The 12,642-nt window shown below is 38.7% G+C and overlaps 1 protein-coding gene across 1 annotated transcript in view; it reads left to right on the plus strand.

The window, feature by feature from the left end:
• The first annotated feature begins 467 nt into the window (after window positions 1-467).
• LOC108217781 (uncharacterized) overlaps window positions 468-12,642 on the plus strand; it is a 29,155-nt gene continuing 16,980 nt past the window's right edge. The window contains exon 1 of the mRNA XM_064088664.1: window positions 468-1,107. Coding sequence (XP_063944734.1) covers window positions 468-1,107 — 640 coding nt within the window. The remainder of the gene's footprint in view (window positions 1,108-12,642) is intronic.

The raw sequence follows: 12,642 nt of genomic DNA on the forward strand, positions 1-12,642 counted from the left end.
TTTATAAATAATTTTTTAATAAATTCATTCAAATAAATATTTTATATAAATATATATTCTGATTAATTAAAATAATATTATTTAAGAATCTACTATTTTACTATTTTCGAATTTAACGGCTAAATTTACATATTGTAGTTATGTATTGTAATGAAAACTCATAAATTAATTATTTTCTGAATTTAATCAAATGAAGTTTTTAACAAGAATATATGTTATTTAAATATTTAAATAATTTTATTTATAATGCAAATGATATAGTTTTTAAAAATTAATTTCATTCCCAAATTTTATTTAATTGTTGTAAAAATAAGATAATTTTTAAAACTAAAACACTAATTTATAAATCTAAATTTTAGGTATCAGGAAGTGTATATGGTGTAAATTTTACCCTAATTGAGAACTACACACGCTTGCCAGAACACAGAAACTCAAATCCACTCACATATCCAAAATACTCTTTTGTAATGGACAATACTACACGATTCATTCTTGATATAATGGATGCAGAAGAAGAAGAGCATCAAACAAGGATGAGAATGGGTGCGGCTTACATTCATAATCAGCTTGAAAGAGCAAATTCTATCTCCTATCATGGTGGTTCCACAATGATGAATCATCGTATGATTGATCGCAATAGAGAAGAAGGTCATGCTAGACTGTATCGTGATTATTTTTCTGATACACCTACATATACATATACACAATTTCGTCGAAGATTTCGGATGCGTAGATCATTGTTTATGCGAATTGAAGAAGCAGTTACGGCTCATGACAATTATTTTACTCAACGAACTGATGCTGTGGGAATTTGTGGCCTGTCTTCACTTCAGAAAGTGACAGCTGCACTTAGGATGCTTGCATATGGAACAGCAGCTGATGCAATCGTTGATTATGTTCGAATTGGTGAGAGTACAGCAATAGAGAGTCTAAGAAGGTTTGTTAAATCAATTGTTGAAGTCTTCGGAACTGAATATCCGAGACACCCAAATGCTGAAGATGTGTCTAGATTACTAGCAGAGAATGAACAACGAGGCTTTCCCGGAATGTTGGGTAGTATTGATTATATGCATTGGAAGTGGAAGAATTGTCCAACTGGCTGGCAAGGTATTGTTAGGGTTATACTGAAATATTCGTTTGAAGTATATAACAATTATTTGAGAATCTTGAATGCATGTTTTCACATTGTTTGAATATTATATATTGCAGAAGATTAGATTGTCGAGTTCCTTATATAATATAATAAAGGTTCACAGTCGAGGTGGTGTTAGACAAACCACTGGAACGACTGAAGTATTATTTGGAAATAGTTTATCTTGACTATTGAATAATACTTATATACTTTGTGTATATTGAATGAGATCAAAATAGTGGAATAATTGTTTCTTTAATTCTGACAATAAAGAACTAAGATTCTACGAAGTTATTATTGCTTAGGTTCTTAATCCAGATATAGTGATTGACACTTGTATTTAATGCACATGCCTTGACTCATAAGTTAAGTAATTTATTTTAAATTACGAATTTATGTATTGGGCAATGACATTATATACAGAGTGGGATATTGACTATAAAAGGAAACCGATTGTTCTATTCGAACTTTTAATTAGTATCATAAAACGAAGGGCCAAGGTCCGATTGTTCCTACAATGGCATCAGAGCCAGGTTGCGGTTCTGCGTTTTATGATATGTAGTCCATGTCATGATTATATATATGCATGTATGTAGTGGTTCTGTGATGCAGGTTGTTATCCACTATTATGGCCATGTTTTAATTATGTATTTTGGATCCCACGTGGTTTATCGTGGTTATTCTGTTATGTTTGGATTCCACATGGTTTATCGTGGCTGTTGTAAATCACGAGGGTTGATCGTGATAGTTTGATCTTGTAATTCAATTTGTAATTGTTTTAGATTATGATCTGATGTAATAGAATAGGCTGGTTCGTCTGTACAATTTGTATGTAATTGTTTGATCAACGGGGCTGCAAGAAACAGAGATCTTCCGCTGCTGCGATTAGGGTTTCGGGGGTGCTGCACTGTTTTGGCTGTAACTTTTGCATACGATGTTCGATTTGGGCGAACGAGCACTTTTCGGAGACGGCAGAACGAGACCTACAGTATTAGTTTTTCGAGTCTGTTTTTCGGAATTTTTCGAGGCATTCTGAGGCCGTTTAGGCCTCCAAACGGGCACTCGAAGTTTTCTGGAATCTTTCGAAGGATGAATTCGAAGATGATTTTTCCGGGGCCATAATAGTGAATGTGTTTTATTATGATTTACATAATCCTTGATTATTGCTGTTATGTGTTTCTTGTGTTTGTTGTTATGCCATGTGATACTAACCTTTCGCATGCTAGAATGAAATGGACATAGGGATGTTTTTAATTAATGCTTTAATCATGCTAGTATGCTGCCATGTTATGTGTTCTTTGTGTTGCTATTACCATGATAGTATGCATGTGGACTTCGAAAAACTAACATAGGGCGATGCATCTAGATTAAAATCCTCAAAGTAAATTCTAAGTGGGAAAGGGAATTAATATTAAATCCCATGGTCTCCATCATTGTTTGTATGTAATTTAACATAAGACGAATATAAATTATATATACGTCACCCATCGTCGCATGTAATTTATGGTGTCTAGAATGTTATAGATATTACTGGAACAAACTTCTTAAATTAATACGAATAGATACGAATTTTCTTTATCTCTGATTTGGGGCGATTTCTAAGGCTTATGGGTATTAAGTGAGACCGATGTGACTCCTCCACTGCCTAGAAATCAAACCAGACACGAATATTGAATTGAAGTATTCTATTCAAGGAGTATTGGAAGGTATACATGCCGCCCATCATGGCGTACCAAGTTCCATAGGTTTCGGATAATTTAAGATTTGATGATGGTATACACATAGCTATGAAAAATAATATAGACCACCCCAACGTGGCTTATTGTTTAGTAATAGGACCGAAGTAACGTTTAAAAAAAATTAGGTGGTATACATGTCACCCATCGTGACGTACCAGAAACTTATGGTGTTTAAACGTGAGTGCATTTAATTTTAATAATTGTTAGAGGAACCAATAGGTCTTAATTTTTAATGCACCCTTCTTTATGTCTGATGTGATTTTTTCATGCATGATTCTCAGGATAAAATGGGCTTTAATCCACTGTTCACCATACTTAAGGATAACAAACTTACCGGACCTAACTATATTGAATGGAAACGTAATTTGGACATTGTGTTGACTGCTGAGGAGTACAAGTTTTGCACATATGAACCCAAGCCTGAGCAGCCCGTTGCTGATGCTCCTAATGAGGAGAAAGAGTATTATAAGCGGTGGATAAAGGCTGATGAGATGTCGCGATGTTACATTCTGGCAGCAATGTCGGGTGTTTTGCAGCATCAGCATCAGGCTATGGCCACTGCTTCGGATATGCTCTTTAATCTCAAGGAACTTTTTGGAGATCAGAATAGGGCTGCTAGGCAAGTAGCCATGAAGGCTTTAATGAACACTCAGATGGCTGAAGGTACACCTGTTAGGGATCATGTTCTCAAGATGATGTCACATCTGAATGAGATAGAGATCCTTGGTGCTGAGCTTGACGGGGAAACCCAGATTGACATTATCCTTATGAGCTTGCCTAAGATTTTTGAGCAGTTCCGCTGGAATTACAACATGAACAAGAGGTAGTATAGTCTTGCGGAACTGCTGACAGAACTTCAGGCAGCTGAAGGATTATTTTGCCAGAGCGTTCAAGTGAATGTGGCTGAGAAAGGTTCTTCCTCTAAGCCGAAAGGCAATAAGAAGAAGAAAAAGGCTCAGACACAGAAAGTTGTGAAGGCAGTGGGAGTTCAAGGTGGTGTGAAAAAGCCTAAGGGGAAGTGCTACCGGTGCAAGCAGTCGGGTCACTGGAAAAAAGATTGTCCTCTTCCCAAGAAGACAAACGATACTGGTATGTCTCTTTCTCTAGTTACAGAAACATTTATAGCGGCTATATCTACGAGCACTTGGTGTGTAGATACTGGACCCACTGATCATGTTTGTAACTCTATGCAGGGGTTCCAGCAATTTAGAATGCTTAGAGATGGTGAGATCTACGTGTTCATGGGAGATGCTACGAAAGTAGCAGTAGTTGCAGTAGGAGTTATTCATTTATCTTTTGGTTCTGATAGGATTTTGGTTTTGAACAATTGTCTTTATGTACCTTCTTTTAGAAGGAATTTGATTTCGGTTTCTAAACTTGCTATGGATGGTTATAATGTTTGTTTGGATCGTAATGTTTCTATTATGATGAATAAACGGATTATATGTTCCGGTACATTGCAAGACAATTTGTATATAATTAATCCTAGTCAACCCGCACTGCAACTACAACATAGGGTATTGAACAACACATCTTCTACCTCTAATAAAAGAAAGGAATCTTCTAGTTTGAACCAAGCATATCTTTGGCACTTGAGATTAGGTCATATTAACTTGAGGAGGATTCAAAGACTGGTAGTAGACGGGCCTTTAGGCTCATTGGCAGTGGAGCCATTTCCAGTTTGTGAATCCTGCTTGGAAGGTAAAATGACCAATAGGCCTTTCAAGGCAAAGGGGAATAGAGCCAAAGAAGTGTTAGGATTGGTTCACTCTGATTTATGTGGACCTATGAATATCCAAGCAAGAGGTGGTTATGAGTATTTCGTCACTTTTATTGACGATTATTCTAGATATGGGTACGTTTATTTGTTGCGCCGTAAGTCTGAGTGCTTTGATAAATTCAAAGAGTACAAAGCTAAAACGGAGAAGCGACATAATAAAAGTATCAAGTCACTACGATCTGATCGTGGTGGCGAATACTTGCTTGGGGAATTCAGGGAATATTTATCAGAGAATGGGATAGAATCCCAGTTGACTGCACCAGGCACACCCCAGTAGAACGGTGTAGCAGAGAGAAGGAACCGGACTCTTTTAGAGAGTGTTAGATCGATGATGAGTTATTCGGATTTACCCAAGTCCTTTTGGGGACATGCCTCAGAGACAGCAGCTTATCTTCTGAACTTAGTACCTTCTAAGTCGGTTTCTAAAACCCCTTTAGAATTGTGGACCGGGGACAAACCGAGTCTGAGACACATTCGGATATGGGGTTGTCCAGCACATGTGCTGAATAAGAACGCGACTAAGCTAGAATCTCGTACAGAAGTAAAGCTGTTTGTAGGCTACCCCATCGGAACAAAAGGTTATTTGTTTTATAGTCCTAAGGATCGGGATGTCACTGTTAGCACCAATGCAAGATTCTTAGAGGAAGACTATATAATGAATCACAAACCCATGAGTAGTATCGTTTTAGAGGAACTAGTGGGAGGGACGAATAATGAACCTGTAGTACAAGTAAAACAACCACAGCAGACTATGCAACCGGTCACTAATACCGCACCAGTTCCTCGTCGTAGTGGGAGGGTTGTTCGACGGCCCGACAGATTCATGTTTTTGGGAGAGTCTTCGGACTTGGTCTCTGGTGAACATGATGATGATCCCCGGACATACGAAGACGCAATAGAAGACAAAGATGCAAGTCTTTGGCAAAACGCAATGAATTCTGAGATTGAATCAATGTATTCTAATCAGGTCTGGGAGCTCGTGGAACCATCCAAAGGTATAAAACCTATTGGATGTAAGTGGGTCTACAAGAAAAAGAGGGGATCAGACAAAAGGGTGAAAGCCTGGAAAGCAAGACTTGTTGCGAAAGGGTATACTCAGAACGAAGGTATCGATTATCAGGAAACCTTTTCGCCAGTAGTCATGCTTAAGTCAATCCGTATTCTTTTATCTATAGCAGCTCATCTCGATTATGAGTTGGCAAATGGATGTCAAGACTGTTAGGGTTATACTGAAATATTCATTTGAAGTATATAACAATTATTTGAGAATCTTGAATGCATGTTTTCACATTGTCTGTATATTATATATTGTAGACAATCTAGTATCAAATGGGATAACAGAAGATTAGATTGTCAGACTCCTTATATAATATAATAAGGGTTCACAGTCGAGGTGGTGTTAGACAAACCACTGGAACGGCTGAAGTATTATTTGGAAATAGTTTATCTTGACTATTGAATAATACTTATATACTTTGTGTATATTGAACGGGATCAAAATAGTAGAATAATTGTCTCTTTAATTCTGACAATAAAGAACTAAGATTCTATGATGTTATTAATGCTTAAGTTCTTAATCCGGATATAGTGATTGACACTTGTATTTAATGCACATGCCTTGACTCATAAATTAAGTAATTTATTTTAAATTACGAATTTATGTATTGGGCAATGACATTATATACAGAGTGGGATATTGACTATAAAAGGAAACCGTGTCCGAAAAATATATTCGGGTGATGATGTCCTCTTGAAAGCTCATAAAGATAATTATGCTTTAGTCCTGCAGGCAGATTTGTTCTTGCATAATTATAAGGTTGAGTGGATGATCAAGGATAAAAGATATTGATTAAATTAATTGTCAGAAATTAATTTAATTAATGGACATGCGATATCTTAAACATGGGGAATTTATAAGCAATTAATATGAGAGCCGAATTAAATAATTAATTTACGGAATTAGGAAAGGTAGTGCAAATATTAGTTCTTTAGTGGATAGAATTAATATTTAATGACATTGGGCCTGGCCCGGAATGTCATTAGAAGGCCTGACCTAATGATCCATGATCCCTGCTGTAGCCTATATATATTCTCGTTCTCCTAAAGCTGAAAGACACACCAAAACGAATTAATCCTAGAGTCAGAGAGAGGCAGACGTTTTTCTCAAGGAGACAGCCAGGGTTTTGGGTTTTCGGAGCTTTAAGGAGAGGCACACCTTAGGAGATCGAAGGCCACACTTCGTTCAGGGAGAATCAAGGAATACAGTAGAAGACGTGGATTTGAATCGCTTACGCCGTAGCGATTGAGGTTAATATTCTGTTCGAACTTTTAATAGTATCATAAAACGCAGGGCCAAGATCCGATTGTTCCTACAATGGCATCAGAGCCAGGTTGCGGTTCTGCGATTTATGATATGCAGTCCATGTCATGATTATATATGCATGTATATAGTGATTCTGTGATGCAGGTCGTTATCCACTATTATGGCCGTGTTTTAATTATTCTGTTATGTTTGGATTCCACATGGTTTATCGTGGCTGTTGTAAATCACGAGGGTTGATCGTGATAGTTTAAGCTTGTAATTCAATTTGTAATTGTTTTAGATTATGATCTGATGTAATAGAATAGGCTGGTTCGTCTGTACAATTAGTATGTAATTGTTTGATCAACGGGGCTGCAAGAGACAAGGATCCTCCGCTGCTGCGATTAGGGTTTCGGGGGTACTGCACTATTTTGGCCGTAACTTTTGCATACGGTGTCCGATTTGGGCGAATGAGCACTTTTCGGAGACGGCAGAACGAGACGAAGCTAGCCACAACTTGGGGAACCTCGGTTGAGGTGATTTCGAAGGTGTTTTTCGGAGTTTTTCGAGGCATTCTGAGGCCGTTTAGGCCTCCAAACGGGCTCTCCAAGTTTTCTGGACAGATTTGAATTCTGTCGAAGGATGAATTCGAAGCTGTTTTTCCGGGGCCATAATAGTGGATGTGCTTTATTATGATTCTTGATTATTGTTATTATGTGTTTCTTGTCTGTGTTGTTATGCCATGTGATACTAACCCTTCGCATGCTAGAATGACATGGACATAGGGATGTTTTTAATTAATGTTTTAATCATGCTAGTTTGCTGCCATGTTATGTGTTCTTTATGTGTTCTTTATGTTGCTATAACCATGATAGTATGCATGTGGACTTCGAAGAAATAACATAGGGCGATGCATCTAGATTAAAATCCTCAAAGTAAATTCTAAGTGGGAGAGGGAGTTAATATGATATTAAATCCCATGGTCTCCATCATTGTTTGTATGTAATTTAACATAAAGACAAATATAAATTATGTATACGTCACCCATCGTGGCATATAATTTATGGTGTCTAGAATGTTATAGATATTACTGGAACAAACTTCTTAAATTAATACGAATAGATACGAATTTTCTTTATCTCTGATTTGGGGCGATTTCTAAGGCTTATGGGTATTAAGTGAGACCGATGTGACTCCTCCACTGCCTAGAAGTCAAACTAGACACGAATATTGAGTTGAAGTATTCTATTCAAGAAATATTGGAAGGTATACATGCCGCCCATCGTGGCATACCAAGTTCCATAGGTTTCGGGTAATTTAAGATTTGATGATGGTATACACTTAGCTATGAAAAATAATATAGACCACCCCAACGTGGCTTATTGTTTAGTAATAGGACCGAAGTAACGTTTAAATAAATTTAGGTGGTATACATATCACCCATCGTGACGTACCAGAAACTTATGGTGTTTAAACGTTAGTGCATTTAATTTTAATAATTGTTAGAGGAACCAATAGGACTTAATTTTTTATGCACCCTTCCTTATGTGTAATGTGATTTTTTCATGCATGATTCTCAGGATATAATGGGGTTTAATCCACTGTTCACCATACTTAAGGATAACAAACTTACCGGACCTAACTATATTGAATGGAAACGTAATTTGGACATTGTGTCGACTGCTGAGGAGTACAAGTTTTGCACTTATGAACCCAAGCCTGAGCAGCCCGCTGCTGATGCTCCTGATGAGGAGGAAGAGTATTATAAGCGATGGACAAAGGCTGATGAGATGTCGCGATGTTACATTCTGGCAGCAATGTCGGGTGTTTTGCAGCATCAGCATCAGGCTATGGCCACTGCTTCGGATATGTTCTTTAATCTCAAAGAACTTTTTGGAGATCAGAATAGGGCTGCTAGGCAAGTAGCCATGAAGGCTTTAATGAACACTCAGATGGCTGAAGGTACACCAGTAAGGGATCATGTTCTCAAGATGATGTCACATCTGAATGAGATAGAGATCCTTGGTGCAGAGCTTGACGGGGAAACCCAGATTGACATTGTCCTTATGAGCTTGCCCAAGAGTTTTGAGCAGTTCCGCTTGAATTACAACATGAACAAGAGGCAGTATAGTCTTGCGGAACTGCTGACTGAACTTCAGGCAGCTGAAGGATTATTTCGCCAGAGTGTTCAAGTGAATGTGGCTGAGAAAGGTTCTTCCTCTAAGCCGAAAGGCAATAAGAAGAAGAAAAAGGCTCAGACACAGCAAGCTGTGAAGGCAGTAGGGGTTCAAGGTGGTGTGAAAAAGCCTAAGGGGAAGTGCTACCGGTGCAAGCAGTCGGGTCACTGGAAAAAGGATTGTCCTCTTCCTAAGAAGACAAACGATACTGGTATGTCCCTTTCTCTAGTTACAGAAACATTTGTAGCGGCTATATCTACGAGCACTTGGTGTGTAGATACTGGAGCCACTGATCATGTTTGTAACTCTATGCAGGGGTTCCAGCAATCCAGAATGCTTAGAGATGGTGAGATCTACGTGTTCATGGGAGATGCTACGAAAGTAGCAGTAGTTGCAGTAGGAGTTATTCATTTATCTTTTGGTTCTGATAGGATTTTGGTTTTGAACAATTGTCTTTATGTACCTTCTTTTAGAAGGAATTTGATTTCGGTTTCTAAACTTGCTATGGATGGTTATAATGTTTGTTTGGATCGTAATGTTTCCATTATGATGAATAAACGGATTATATGTTCTGGTACATTGCAAGACAATTTGTATATAATTAATCCTAGTCAACCCGCACTGCAACTACAACATAGGGTATTGAACAATACATCTTCTACCTCTAATAAAAGAAAGGAACCTTCTAGTTTGAACCAAACATATCTTTGGCACTTGAGATTAGGTCATATTAACTTGAGGAGGATTCAGAGACTGGTAGTAGACGGGCCTTTAGGCTCATTGGCAGTGGAGCCATTTCCAGTTTGTGAATCCTGCTTGGAAGGTAAAATGACCAATAGGCCTTTTAAGGCAAAGGGGAATAGAGCCAAAGAAGTATTAGGATTGGTTCACTCTGATTTATGTGGACCTATGTATATCCAAGAAAGAGGTGGTTATGAGTATTTCGTCACTTTTATTGACGATTATTCTAGATATGGATACGTTTATTTGTTGCACCGTAAGTCTGAGTGCTTTGAGAAATTCAAAGAGTACAAAGCTAAAACGGAGAAGCGACATAATAAAAGTATCAAGTCACTACGATCTGATCGTGGTGGCGAATACTTGCTTGGGGAATTCAGGGAATATTTATCAGAGAATGGGATAGAATCCCAGTTGATTGCACCAGGCACACCCCAGCAGAACGGTGTAGCAGAGAGAAGGAACCGGACTCTTTTAGAGAGTGTTAGATCGATGATGAGTTATTCGGATTTACCCAAGTCCTTTTGGGGACATGCCTTAGAGACAGCAGCTTATCTTCTGAACTTAGTACCTTCTAAGTCGGTTTCTAAAACCCCTTTAGAATTGTGGACCGGGGACAAACCGAGTCTGAGACACATTCGGATATGGGGTTGTCCAGCACATGTGCTGAACAAGAACGCGACTAAGCTAGAATCTCGTACAGAAGTAAAGCTGTTTGTAGGCTACCCCATGGGAACAAAAGGTTATTTATTTTATAGTCCTAAGGATCGGGATGTCACTGTTAGCACCAATGCAAGATTCTTAGAGGAAGACTATATAATGAATCACAAACCCATGAGTAGTATCGTTTTAGAGGAACTAGTGGGAGGGACGAATAATGAACCTGTAGTACAAGTAAAACAACCACAACAGACTATGCAACCGGTCACTAATACCGCACCAGTTCCTCGTCGTAGTGGGAGGGTTGTTCGACGGCCCGACAGATTCATGTTTTTGGGAGAGTCTTCGGACTTGGTCTCTGGTGAACATGATGATGATCCCCGGACATACGAAGAGGCAATACAGGAAAAAGATGCAAGTCTTTGGCAAAAGGCAATGGATTCTGAGATGGAATCAATGTATTCTAATCAGGTCTGGAAGCTCGTGGAACCACCCAAAGGTGTAAAACCTATTGGATGTAAGTGGGTCTACAAGAAAAAGAGGGGATCAGACAAAAAGGTGAAAGCCTGGAAAGCAAGACTTGTTGCGAAAGGGTATACTCAGAAAGAAGGTATCGATTATGAGGAAACCTTTTCGCCAGTAGTCATGCTTAAGTCAATCCGTATTCTTTTATCTATAGCAGCTCATCTCGATTATGAGATTGGGCAAATGGATGTCAAGACAGCTTTCCTTAATGGAAATCTTGAGGAAACCATCTATATGCAGCAACCAGAGGGATTCATTAAAGAAGGCCAAGAGCATCTTGTATGTAAGCTGAAGAGGTCTATTTATGGACTTAAACAAGCTTCTAGGTATTGGAACATTCGCTTTGATCAGGCAGTCCAGTCATATGGATTTGATCAATGTCCAAGCGAAGCATGCGTGTATAAGAAATGTGAGGGAAATGCAGTGGTTTTTCTAGTGCTTTATGTTGATGACATTTTACTCATTGGAAACAATGTTAAGATGTTGTCTTTAATAAAGGCATGGTTGTTCAAACAATTTGAAATGAAGGACTTAGGTGAAGCAGCATACATCCTTGGGATCAAACTTATAAGGGATCGCAAGAAAAGGATGTTGGCTTTATCTTAGGAGCCCTACATAGATGACGTATTAGCTCGTTTTAACATGCAGGACTCCAAGAAGGGTAATTTACCCTTCAGACATGGAGTTACTCTATCAAAGAGGCAGTGTCCTTCGACACCTAAGGAGATAGAGAACATGAAGGCAGTTCCTTATGCTTCGACATGTGGGAGCCTAATGTATGCAATGTTATGTACGAGGCCTGATATCTGCTTTGCCGTAGGCATGGTTAGCAGATACCAGTCAAACCCAGCACAGGAACATTGGAGTGCCGTAAAAGCAATACTCAAGTACCTGCGAAGGACTAAGGAGTATATGATGGTTTACAAGTCCTCTGATTTATTGCCTCTGGGATATACCGATTCGGAATTCCAGACGGATAAGGATAAGAGAAAGTCCACCTCGGGATGTGTTTTTACTTTGGGAGGTGGAGCCGTAATATGGAGGAGTGTGAAGCAGAAATGCATCGCAGACTCAACCATGGAAGCCGAATATGTGGTAGCCTCTGAGGCAGCCAAAGAGGCTATATGGTTCCGAAACTTCCTGCTGGATTTGGGTGTGGTTCCTAATCTGCCACAGCAAATCACGATTTATTGTGATAACACTGGTGCTGTGGCGAATACCAAGGAACCACGGGCCCATAAGGCAGCAAAACACATAGAGCGTAAGTATCACCTCATACGACAGTTCGTTAAGCGAGGAGATATCATTGTGGCTGATATAGCATCAAAGGATAACCGGGCAGATCCTTTCACGAAGAGCTTTCCAGTTAAGGCTTTTCAGGAGCACGTGGAAGCGATAGGAGTCAGATACTTTGTCACATAGTTATATATAGTTGGTAGTGGATTGCTTGTAATAGACACTGATATATTCAAAGAATATCTTGAGTATAAGTGGGAGATTGTTAGGGTTATACTGAAATATTCATTTGAAGTATATAACAATTATTTGAGAATCTTGAATGCATGTTTTCACATTGTCTGTATATTATA

This window comes from Daucus carota, chromosome 1 (assembly GCF_001625215.2).
Source record: "Daucus carota subsp. sativus chromosome 1, DH1 v3.0, whole genome shotgun sequence".
Classification (NCBI taxonomy): domain Eukaryota; kingdom Viridiplantae; phylum Streptophyta; class Magnoliopsida; order Apiales; family Apiaceae; genus Daucus; species Daucus carota.